Source organism: Scomber scombrus, chromosome 1 (assembly GCF_963691925.1).
Source record: "Scomber scombrus chromosome 1, fScoSco1.1, whole genome shotgun sequence".
NCBI classification, from domain to species: Eukaryota; Metazoa; Chordata; class Actinopteri; order Scombriformes; family Scombridae; genus Scomber; species Scomber scombrus.
The window spans coordinates 36805244-36817461 of NC_084970.1; the positions used below are offsets into that span (position 1 = coordinate 36805244).

General features: G+C 40.5%; 1 protein-coding gene across 1 annotated transcript; it reads right to left on the reverse strand.

Moving 5' to 3' along the window:
* Window positions 1-302: 302 nt before the first annotated feature.
* LOC133997845 (uncharacterized) lies at window positions 303-10370 on the reverse strand. The gene is made up of 14 exons (XM_062437598.1): window positions 10233-10370; window positions 8705-8910; window positions 8456-8590; window positions 7699-7837; window positions 7305-7617; window positions 6741-6882; window positions 6498-6641; window positions 6346-6414; window positions 5847-5905; window positions 4131-4321; window positions 3642-4042; window positions 1199-1298; window positions 592-778; window positions 303-498 (listed from the first exon to the last, which is right to left on the reverse strand). The coding sequence occupies exons 1-14, from the start codon at window positions 10353-10355 to the stop codon at window positions 353-355; spliced, it is 2355 nt and encodes a 784-aa protein (XP_062293582.1). The 5' UTR covers window positions 10356-10370; the 3' UTR covers window positions 303-352.
* Window positions 10371-12218: the final 1848 nt, after the last annotated feature.

Below are 12218 nucleotides of genomic sequence, written 5' to 3' on the forward strand. Positions count from 1 at the left end.
CTGATTATATCAGCTCACATGATATTTTTGATACATGAACACCCGAAATCTGATAGCAGAAGAGAAGTAACTCAACGGGAGGATTCTTGCTGAACAATGGGGGGTTATTTTATTCTTGACGAACACATTATAATCTCTCTCAGTCACCACATTACTTCACAGTCTTCAGTATAAACTATACTTCTTCTATCCTATGTCGGACTCCCCCAACAGGTAATAACTCTAGCCAACGCCACCTAGTGGACTGGCAGACATCTACATATTATGTCAATTACACAGTTACAACATGATCAAAAGTGATTTATAAATTCAGATATAATGACTATAGGACTGGTATATACACGCTACTGTCCTAGGTTTCAAATGCAGGCAAAGGTTCGTATTTGACTTTTGACATTTTGGCTTTGTACATGACCACCGCACTGATCATACCAACTGCTGCTAGAAGACATCCAGCAATGAAGACCAGGTTCAGGTTCAGATTCAGGTTGGTCTGGTCTGGAAGAAAGAGAAACAATTTGAAATCAAGACAGACAAATAAGGCAGGTGTACTCTTCCTGTTTCATGTACTCATACCTGGGTTTAGAAGGCCTTCTGCTGATCTCCTGAGGCGCAGTGGACCCTGGGAAACAAAGTGGCTTGCACTCTGGATGACAGCCTCTCTCTTGCGATGGTGATGGTGGTGACCGCCCGACCGTGTGGAGTTGATGCATCCCTGTGAGCACCTGGTGTTGGGGTTCCCTGCTTCACACATCAGGACTGAACAGCTGATGTACACCTGAGTATAAAAGGGCATGATGTCATTATCTCAGCAGATAGACTGATGTTTCTCCAAGTGAACAAATACCAGTTAACACATTTTATCTCACTCGTTTCTGCACAAAAAACAACATGGAGTAATGTAAAGTTTAGTAGATCAAAGCACCCAGCTAGCAAATACTACTAATAATAATCCCCTGTAAAACTCTAACTGCAGTTTTAATACTTCTGTGTTTGAATGGATTAAAAAACAACATGTCCATCAATGTTAATTTACGAGCTTTAGAGCTTTACTGTGGTACTGATCCTCTCATCTAACTCAGCAAAAGAGTAAATAAGCACAGGACCCAAACTCACTATCACTTCTAAGCCTTTAGAGATATCAACAAAACTTTTCACAGTAATTTCCTCCAGTCTAACTAAATACTTCATTCGTCACCTGGTCATGCAGTCCGATGAACTTGAATGCCTCCATGCTGAACTTGAATTGTGTCGGATGGTCAGGAGAATAGATTTCAACAGTCTCGTCCACTTCACACCTGGTCAAAGCAACAAAAAGAGACATGAAACATTGTCTCTGTGACTCCAAGCCTTATGATGGATGCTCATATATGGACAGAATATTAGTAGCTTATGCTATTGGGTGTGTTTACCAACGTGTGTGTTTGTGTGTATTTTTTTCTTTTTACAGTTAACACTTTAAATGATGAAGGCACTCCAAAAAGACTTCCAAAAAGTAAATGTGGAGGTGGAGGAGTATAAATACCAAGTCTGGACCAAACGCAGACAAAAAAAGGGTGGACGAAATCTGCCAAAAGCCAAAATTAAGATATCAGATGAGGTATATCGGCCTTTGTCAGTAGCGTGTATGTTTGTGGTGATACGCAACACCTGCCACCAATGACGAACTCAGATATCACAAACTATCTTGTTTACTGTATAAGTGCTTATTCCTGTCAACAATTCAGAAACTACAAATCCTTAAAGCCCACGGACATTTCACCAATGCCTGGGTGCAGGACCGAAAATGAACAAAAAGGAGTTAGGAAGGAGAGAAAAGGATCTAGTCGTATCCATTTTACAATTATTGAAACTGGACGATCCAGAGGAGTGATTGAAGACAAAAGGATCTGTGAATGTTGTGATCTGAATGAAGTGGAGAACGAAATTTCATTCTATACCATCATACACGATGAAATGAAAATGGAGCTTTGATTGAAACCTTTTTGATGTTTTTGTGTGGGACAGGAGGAGAAAAATAACAAATGACAAATACATTCCTCCTACTCTATTCTACATAGATTTCAGACTATTGGTTTATGAACTGGTTCAAATATACAGTGATTGGCACTAATGGATGCATATGCAGATTTTGTTTTGTTTGGATTTCTGTATTGAGTTGTATGATGTGTTTGTATTTGCTGTATTTTCATTGTGGGAGGTTTATATTAATGTTTGATGTATTGTGCTGTTAGATGAGGGTGATAGTGTGTTAACAAGCTGGGATGTTTGGTTTGTTGTTGGTTAATGTGGCTCAATAATTTGATGAGGGATGGGTCATGTAAAGGACCAGAAAATAAACATATTAAATGATTAACTCATTCATTTTTTCAAGTTAGCATGGGGGCAATTGGTGTTTGCTCTATGGGGACCAGCGTTGACGAAGCGTAAAAAGAATCTGTGTAATTTGCTAATAGGATAAGGAAAAGAAACATGATTAAAACGTGTTCATGTCACATAGTTAGACCTCTAAGGTTGTCTAATGATTGTACACTGTTTTGGTCTTGTAATTGTGCTGTTTTGTGGAATGTGCTCTTTGCTATTGTTAGGAAGTTTATTGCTTCTTTCATGCTTTTGTCCACATCTGGATAAGATAGAAGTTCTGAGTTTTGGGTTGTGTTGATGTATGACCACTGCTTTGACTCTGTAATGGCGCTTTTCCACTACACAGCTCCAGCACGACTCGACTGGGCTCGACTCGGCTCGGTACGGTTCCAGGAACCATTCCATTACAAAAAAGTACCTACTTAACGTGGGCGGGGTCGTCATAGCACGTCTCCGCGAAACTGCTGTGACTTCGTTTTATACACGACACAAAACACATAAACAATGGAGGACATGGAGGCGATGGTGTACTTGCTGCTGTATGAGGCTTTCTGTCTCACACAAAGCAAGAGAAGAGAAACGAACCGCTGTAACGCTGTTGCCGGTATTTAAAAATGCCGGGTTTGATTCTTGTGTGGGACGGCTCATGACTCTTCCAGTGACTCTCTGACCAATCAGAGGCCGGCAGTCTGTTGACGTCACATTTAGTATCGGCTCGGCTCGCTTGGAACCTCGGCAGAGCAGATACTAAAAAAGTACCAGGTACCAGGTACTATCCCTAGTGGAAACCCCCAAAAAAACGAGTAGAGTTGAGTCGTGCTAGAACTGTATAGTAGAAAAGCGCCATAGGTCTGTGTGTCCTGAGGAATGCTCTACACATTACTACATTAATTGGTCTGGTGGTTACCAGGTTTCTCACCTATGCCCTAATCAGGTAAAGGCTTGAAGTCTTGGAAAGAGTAGGATGTGATAAAGTGCCAGTAGATCATTTATAGCTTAAGACCCCACTTTCCAATGTCTGGGGGATATTTGACACACTGCAAATGTATTTCTATGTAGCTATTTGCCATTGGCTGTAGTGATATAGGCTGACATGGATGACCTATCACAGATGATTTCTTTCTTACTTCAGAAACTATAATAGATTAGGTTTGTTCTTTACTTGTTGAGATGAGCAGATGTCACGTTGTATGACAAGTTCCACGACAGTACAAACTTATCATAAAGAGCCTGTAATTTCCCCCTGCCACCACTAGAGGGCGTTTTCTCATGCTTACCCATTTTCAATGATGGGGTATGTTGGCCGGTAGTTGGGGTTATCATATGGTGCAGCCCAGCAGGACTCCACAAACAGTTCAGTGTTGTTGATTGAAGAGGAGGCCTCGATGTCTATGTAGATCCTGCTCCCTACATCATACTCCAGAGGGTATGAGTTTGGATCCATCATGGTTCGGAAATGATTGGTATGGAAGAACTCAAACTGGTAGGTGAACGTGCCGAAGCCCTTCTCCCACACTGTGACACTCTTCCTGTGTGCAGTGAAGCCCAGTGTCACATTTCCCCGTTTGGGGTACTGGCAGTAGAACTCCACTTCCAGCAGATGTTTCCTGGTGATCAGGTCGCTGTGGTCGTCAACCGTGGTGATTTCATTCTTGAAAATGAGGTTGTCATCATCCTCCTGCAGAGCGAAAGGTTATTTATTCAATCCTCAAAGCAGCACCAGTAATTACAAACAGCAGGTAATGAAACCGAAGACCCTTCTTTACCTCGAGTTGAGTGCCGCAGGCGTTGAGGGGGATGACAGCGATGACGTGTGTGCTGTTTGAGTGGCGTTTGAGGCTGCAGGCGGTGTTGGTGGGATCACTGAGCTGCAGGTGATCCTCATGGAGTCCAGACAGTGATGATTTCTCGACCTCTACTGTCATTGTGGACTCACTGCAGATCACATTGGATTTAACTAGAACAAGGGAAATATTGTTTAAACCAAATTTTTCCACCCAGTCGTTTAAAAGTTGATGTGAAGCTTATATGAGGCTTCATCAGTGTGAGTTAGTCATATCAAGTGATATCTGACACATTTATAGTCTTTTTAGCATCAAATTCCCTCATAGTGTTTCCCTGTTGAGCTGTGGTTGAAATATAGTAACAAAAAGACTTTGGTACTAAAAAGGCTAACGTTGAAAGATGTCTACTTGATTTGACTCAAGTCAAACGGCTGAAGCTTCATATTAGCTTCAAGATTCAAGACAACTTTATCAATCCCTTTAAGGGCAATTCATTTGACAGCTCACACCACAACATACTCGTACACATAAATAACAAGATAAAAAAACAGAAGAAAGAAGAAGAAGAGTTGGCAGCTGTGTGCAAAAGTGAAAAATCAGTGTGCAAAGTCAGCAGGCCCAAGTCCAATGAATAGTTCATTGAGAGGTAGCATATACAAGCTCAAAAAGATTTTAATAAATGCACTACAGTATCCAACTGCACAGTGAAAATACAGATACAACTGAACCTCATATAGATTTGTTCAGCAGTCGGACAGCAGAGTGGATAAAGGACTTGGAAAAACGGTTACCCTTACATGCGGGTTTGGGCATAGAGACGCCCTGAAGGCAATAATGAAAATTCATTTCTTAAGATTTGCCCGGAAGTACTCAAAATATTGTGTGACTTCCTCATGACCTGTAATTCCCATAAGGAACCTAGGTCTCTCTGCTTAAGTCCGATGATCTTGGAGCAGGTTCTCACGATATTGTTGAGACTATTTCTGTCCTTGAGTTACAGATTATTAAACCAGCAGATAAAAGAGTAAGTTAAACAGCTTTCAATGAATGACTGATAAAAACGACAGAGAATCACCGGACTGACAGAAAAGGAATTCAACATCCGAAGGAGATGAATCCTCTGCTGTCCACGTTTGACCAACACTTCGGTATTTGCATCCCATTTAAGCTGGTTGTCAAAAACAGTGCCAAGATATTTGTAGGCGCTGACAGTTTCAATCTTCTCTCCATCTATGACACTTTCAGTGAAAGCCTTCTTGTCATGTCTAAAATCAATCAACATTTCTTTATTTTTGGATGCATTTAACTCTAAAAAGTTGTCTTTGCACCAATCTACAAATTAAAGTACGTTTTTGCACTGGAGACACTATAAATCATAAGGTGCATCAAGCACAAGATTTTCAATCCTCTGAGTCTAGTGTTTTTCTCAATGCAGCTTTAAGTAGTATGAAAGAAAATTAACAAAACACTCCGTTATAAATTCAGTTTATTCACTATGTATATGTTTTCTTTATGCTTTCTGTTGCTATACCTTAGAGGCTGTGTCATCATGTGCTGTCATGGCATTCTTTGTTTCTTCCTCTGTGACGATACTGTTGACCATTGCATTGACGGTAATGTCACCATATACTGTCACAATATATATTCAACCACATCAGTGTTTTGTGAGTTACTTCATGAGTGTTGAGTGTAACTGACCTTGCTCCTTCGTAACGTCGACCACAACACACCTCATCTCAGATTGATAGATGCCTGACCTGAAAAGCATTGGTGAACATTGATTAAACAGTTTGACTGGGAGGACTAACGCATGTCAGTAAGTCAATTAGGCTGATTTTTCATTGTTACTTTTTGTCTCCTAATTGCAGATTAACTTACAAAAGTGTATATTTTAGGTAACTAAGTTAACTAAAGTTGGAAAACTGTTGAAAAGCTAATTATTCTTAAAATTATAAAGTCTTGAAAATTAGAAACACTGAAAATGCAGATGCTATAACATTTGATACACACAGTATTTACTTCTTTTTTAGTTTACATTTTAATTATTTTAAATCTTGGCAGCTTGATAAGTTCCATCTTTTATTATAATCATAATTTTTCAATTTTCATCTCACAGTCACAACATGAGAAATGCATTTTGCCTTATTAATTAGAGATGTACTTTACAAAACAGAAAACACAAAGAAAGGTTACTTACTGTGAAGATGGGGTGGGATGGTAATGGTGACTGTGATGGGTTGTGCTTTGAGAGGCGGTTACAAAAGACCTGCAAAACATGTAAAACAGTTAAAACACAATGTTATACACACATACTAATGCAAGCATAAAAGCAATGAACCCAAGGCTCACCCTGTGAATGATTCAACAGCAAAGCAGATTGCATAATGCTCTCCCAAGTCATCTGGAACAGCCGTCCACCTAATGACGAACTCGTCATGCGTGCTCCTGTGCTTGCTGATGTTCGTCGGCCCACTCATGATGATGTCATGTAGTCTGTATAAAAACAAATAAAAAAAACAGATTTCCTCGTGATACTGATGTTATCTCTTCAATTGATTAGTATGTGTTGTTGCCACTTTGGTTCTCACTTACGTGGAGAATGTAGCTCGTGCTTTCACTCTGATCTCCACTTCTTTGTTGACCTCTGCATGGATGTGATCTCCATGTTGGGGTGTTGGATTCACAAACATTGGCAAATACTCTCCTTCCTGACATGAGGGAGCAGGTGGGTCCACTGGGGATCAAAATGAGATCAATTTAAATTGTGCAACATGTTCTGAGCAGAAAGAAATCTGAGCTTTAAGCACTATGGCCAAACGTAGGCATCCAATGATGTCACAGGAAGTGTCTTTCAGTAGCTGTCAAAGGTAAGGACACTGAGGTCATGTCCACTGTATTTCTTCCCAGAATGTGTTTGTTTTGGCTGCTCTTAAAGGTGAACTCCACCAATTTCACAAATCAAAGTAAAAGGAATTTTTATATATAGTTTATAGTGTCAAAAAATGTAAACCTTTTTCTGGTCAAACTTTCTAGTGCAGGGGAGACTTCACTGTATTTAAAATCCTTGCTATGGCTCTGTGTAAATATCACATATTAAGACGTTGCCAGAGCTCTAACATGCATGAGTGTCTCAACGAGGAGTAAAACCTGACTTACCCAGAAAAGAGAACTGCAAAGGTAGTTTGCTCAGGGGAGGAGTGGTGGCATGTGGTGGGGTATTTGGTGTTGTTGGAGTAGACTGCCCCCAATACCACCATTGGCTAATTGTGGTAGCTGCAGACATGGTGGTCCATGGATCTGGGGTGGAGGTTTGCCTGTTTCTCTCCACAGTCAGTGGAGACTTGGAGGAAAATGATCCGTCTGAGTAACTCAGCGTGATGGGGTATCGTGGGAAGTCTTCCACCACCAACTCAAATCCATAAACACTGGGGTCGGCGTTGGCGTAACGGTAGTGTAATGTGCACGAGTCCTAAAAATGAACATTTACAAGTTTACTGAGGCAAACTTCCAGTCTGTTGCTGAACAATGTACAATAAATGTTTTAACTAACCTCATCTAAGAAGAAGCCTGAAGGTTGGTAGCATGCGCTACACTCTGAATCTACCGTATTTCCATATCTGCATCTGACTGTGTCACCATCAGGATCGAAGGCCATCAGCCTGTATGACCGTGGGCAGTTCTCAGGAACTCTTGAATAAGCACATTAACACAAGTTAGAGACAAATTATTAATTTTAAACCAAAGGATCAAATCAACCTGCACGCCTATATAGCTACAAATGAAAAACAGTGAAATACAATGTGCATAATGAGAAAAACAGTATAAAGCAACATGCTGGTAGTGATAGGTGCAGAATCACAGGAACACTTTTACTGAAATACATTATAAAAAGAGAAGAACATTACTGTAGTTTACTTTTTTGTTCAGGTAAGGAAATTGTAAGGAAATTGTAAAAAAAAAAAAAAAAAAAAAAAATTGTGACGAGTGTGGCTTTTCCCAACGGGCAAATAGCTTTTTTGTTTTTTTCCGCCACTTACAGGTGGTCAAAATAAGTGAGAGCACCCTTAACATTCAATGTGTTTGTAGTTTACTCTGATGGCGTGTGTTTTTTGTTTACAGACACCAGAAACAGTTTGGGTGAAAATGTGTGACGGCTATGATGCTTTCAGCCCGCTCACTTCAGTGTTTTTGGGCTTGCATGGCCTTTTAACCACCAGAGTGTCTGCGGGTGCCAAAGAAGTTCAAATTCCCCACACAGTTTCTGATGATTGGATGATACTGTTTCACACTAATTGCAAGAAACTTACCGTAGAAAAGGCAGAATGGCAACATCTGGTGATCTGTTCGGCTCTCCGGTGTCAGATCTTGTTCCCAAATCCACATGAGTCAATAGTCTCCAATAGACATCATTATGTGCTGGGATCCAACAGCAGCTGTTTGCCCTGGTAGGTGTACAAACAACCCCCTTAAAGAACTGAATCTAATAACCAAGCAGAGCCACAAAATATATATGTGCAACTAGAGGAGTTTTAGCATGAGTAAAATACATAACATACCTCATTTCGAAAGGTTTATCACTGGGAACATGTTTTGTCAACACAGTTTCAGTTTCACACCATTGGTTGTTATATCGTGGTGCGTTCGTGCTCCTGTCGAGTACGCCTCTATGGTACTCCACATCTGTGCCACAGTCGCCGTTGTAACAGCTCCACTGATGGGAATACTGACAGCCGTCAAAAGTGTCCCTGTTCTGAAAGTCCACCTGTGGAAACACACCAACGCCAGTTATAGCACTCGTGAATTTGAAATTATTACATTTTGGATGTTTTTTTGCCTTTAATGGACAGTTGGTGGCAGAGAGGCCGACAGGAAACAAGGGGAGAGAGAAACAGGTATGACATGCAACAAAGATGACTTGCTGGACTTGAACCAGGGACATTACGGGTGTATGGTCTGCACTGTAACCACTTGGCTACGATGGTGCTCCAGAATCAGTTTTAGGTCTCTTTCAAACTTAATAGTTCGGGGGACTCAGTGTTCTCATTTGGTTGTACTTGCTGACACTAACAAAAAATACCTTTAATGTAATTTTATGAAGGTTTTTCTTTTTAACATCAAGAGAAGTTAATATATCACATACATAAGCAGTATCAGTGTGAAGGGGACATTTTGTGGTTTCAAAAATGGTGATTTTTTTTTTTTTAATAAAGCCACAGTAAAGTTAAAATAAATAAATAACTTTATATAGCACTTCTCACTCTACTTAACCTTTGTGTTGTCCTCCCGGGTCAAATTGACCCTTTCCTTCCGTCTGTCCTTCCTCCCTCCTTCTCTCTTTCTTTCCTTCCTTCCTACCTTCCTTCCTTCCTTCCTTCCTTCCTTCCTTCCTTTCCATCCTCTGTTCCTCCCTTCCTTCTTTCCTCCCTCCCTACTTCCTTCCCTCCTTCCTTCCCCCTTCCTTCTTTCTTCCTTCCCTCCTTCTCTCTTTCTTTCCTCCCCCTACCTTCCTCCCTTCCTCTGTCCTTCTTTCCTTCCTTCCTCCCTTCTTCCCTCTAACTTTCCTTCCTTTCATTCTTTCCACTGTCCTTCCTTCCTTTCCTTCTTCCTTCCTCCCTCCTCCTTTCCTTCCTCCCTCCTTCCTCTCTCCTTCCTTCCATCTTTCTTTCCTTCCTTCCTTCCTTCCTTCCTGCCTTCCTGCCTTCCATCTTTCCTTCGATCCTTCTTCATCCCTTCCTTCCTTCCTTGACTCGAGGACAACAGGAGGGTTAAAGAAACTTAAAAAAACTTAAGAGTACAATTTAGTTATAGAAAGCCATCACATCACATCAATCACGTCATATATGTATATATATATATGTGTGTGTGTGTGTGTGTGTGTGTGTGTGTGTGTGTGTGTGTGTGTGTGTGTGTGTGTGTGTACATATTTATATATATGCAATTTAGGTGGTGAACTTTGACAATAATCAGACACTCAACCATCATTGTAATAGAGATAAATGATTCACTGTATATGAAGACGTTCTGTCACATAATCATGTAAAACATGATGTAATGTTGCATGTTATTAAAAGTTACATTTCTCACCTTAAATGTTCCATCAGGGTTTCTTCCTTTGTAGGTGAAGGTTGTGGTCGCCCCGAAGTAATGAGACGCAGACGCCAGCGAGACCAGCAGCAGCTGAAGAAGGAGCACCTGTGTGGAAGCCATGATGCTCCAAACTCACCTCTGTCTCCAGGTTCTCTGCCTCTGACATCCACCTGCAGCATCTTTATATACAGGTAAGGGTTGAGGTTATTTCCTGCATGTACACTGCGTTTCAGAACAATAAACAAGCTACAAAACTGGTTTCCGTGAACAAATGGACCTTAAACCTTAAACTTCAACATTTCGTATGATAGCTACATCACTTATTAACTTCTCTCTGCTCCAGTTCCTGCTCCATGGATTACAGTTTTTAAATGTTTATTATTTTTGCAAGCTTTGTGATGCTCAGACGTTGTGCTGAAGTCCAGACCAGCTTGTCCCCCATACTCACCATGATATTCAAAACCCCTCGCCCAGTCCTTGGTTCCCTCATGCCTAAATAAGTCCACCTTTGTCTTTGTCCCAATAATCTCTAGACCCCCCTACCTCAATGATTACCACCCTGTAACCCTTTCCTCCCTCATTATGAAGTGCTTTGAGAAACTGAGATGATCCAAAGAGAGATGAAACTACGTCAGATTACCAAACACTGACTAGAGTTCAGCTTTTAATACAGTTGTCCCCTCAGGTTGGTCTCATAGCTCAGGGATCTTAGTCTCAACTTCTTACTCTGTGGCTGTTTCTTGGACTAAAACTGCTTTCACATAATATCACGGACACTGAAAGAGTCCATTCACATCTAATAATCATTATTTTTCTGATGTGTTGTGCTGCCAATTTTAAAAGAGGAAAGTAAATAAAAGACAGAAGCAGGAACAGTTTTCTTACATATAGTTGATGATTTAGTGACTGTGAAAACTGACAAGGAAGTTTAAAAGAAATGAGTGATTTATTGAGGTTTGGGGAGAATTATGAAGGATGTTTTTCCTGATAAAATACTGGTTAAGGCAGGTTTTTATAGCTATTCTTACAGAGCAACTACACACCAAATCATTTGTGTTTCAACTGTACATATAATCACATAAGTTTATGATGTTTGTCAATGTTAAATATGGTCAAAGGTCTAAAACCGTGAACCTATGTAAATATGCTGCCTGTGAGACAAAGCTCAGGTTTCAGCAGCCCTGATAACTTTGTCTTCTTACTTTGCTGAGGAGATGACATCAGCACATGTTGCCGAGGTTATTGACGTTCACTCTCATGAAAAACTAAAGAGTTTATATTCTGCATATTCATATTCTGGGGCTCTACTGGAACAACTTTGTACACTATGGATATATTGGCTGCTGGATATATTCGAACTTAAGGATTGTGATGTGATAATATTAACTCCATGTTGGTTGTTTGGCTTCAGTCGGCTGCAGGAAAGCTAATAAACTACTTTGCCAGAGTTGCTGAAGGACTCATTTATTGAATATAATATTGTATTTTTTGAAGGATTCATCTATTATCACTTCCTGTTTGACCATAAATGTAAAGACAACTGTCACTGAGTTACTGTGACACTGAAGAAGACTAAACCTGATTATAAGACGGTAACATCTGCAGTAATGAGTTGACTTTAAAACTCATTTATGGATGTTTACTTGTGATCAGGATATCTGAGATATTTATAGCCCCAAAACATATAAAACACATTTGCCAATTTGCATACATCAGGTGCAAAGAGGTAAACAACTCAGACATGCTGGTGTGTCTGTCAGGTCATATCACAACACATCACAGTTTTACTCATTTGTTACCAAAGCTGCACTGCAGGCATGTTGCTGTAGGAGCATTATTAACCCCGTTTCACCCAGCATGCTTTTTATTGAGTTTGCAGCCATGTGCGCAAGTGTCACCCCTACTAGGACATGTGAGACTTTAGTGCCAAAGTACATCGCCAGGCCCAGATGGCTCATTAGACTGGAGCAGTGAGCCACAGGC

Coding starts and splice junctions, on each gene's coding strand:
- LOC133997845 (XM_062437598.1), bottom strand. CDS start 10,355: ATGGCTTCCACACAGGTGCTCCTTCTTCAGCTGCTGCTGGTCTCGCTG. Junction 8,911..10,232: donor ACCCTGATGGAACATTTAAG/GTGAGAAATGTA, acceptor GTGTTTCCACAG/GTGGACTTTCAGAACAGGGA. Junction 6,415..6,497: donor GCTGTTGAATCATTCACAGG/GTGAGCCTTGGG, acceptor CATGTTTTGCAG/GTCTTTTGTAACCGCCTCTC.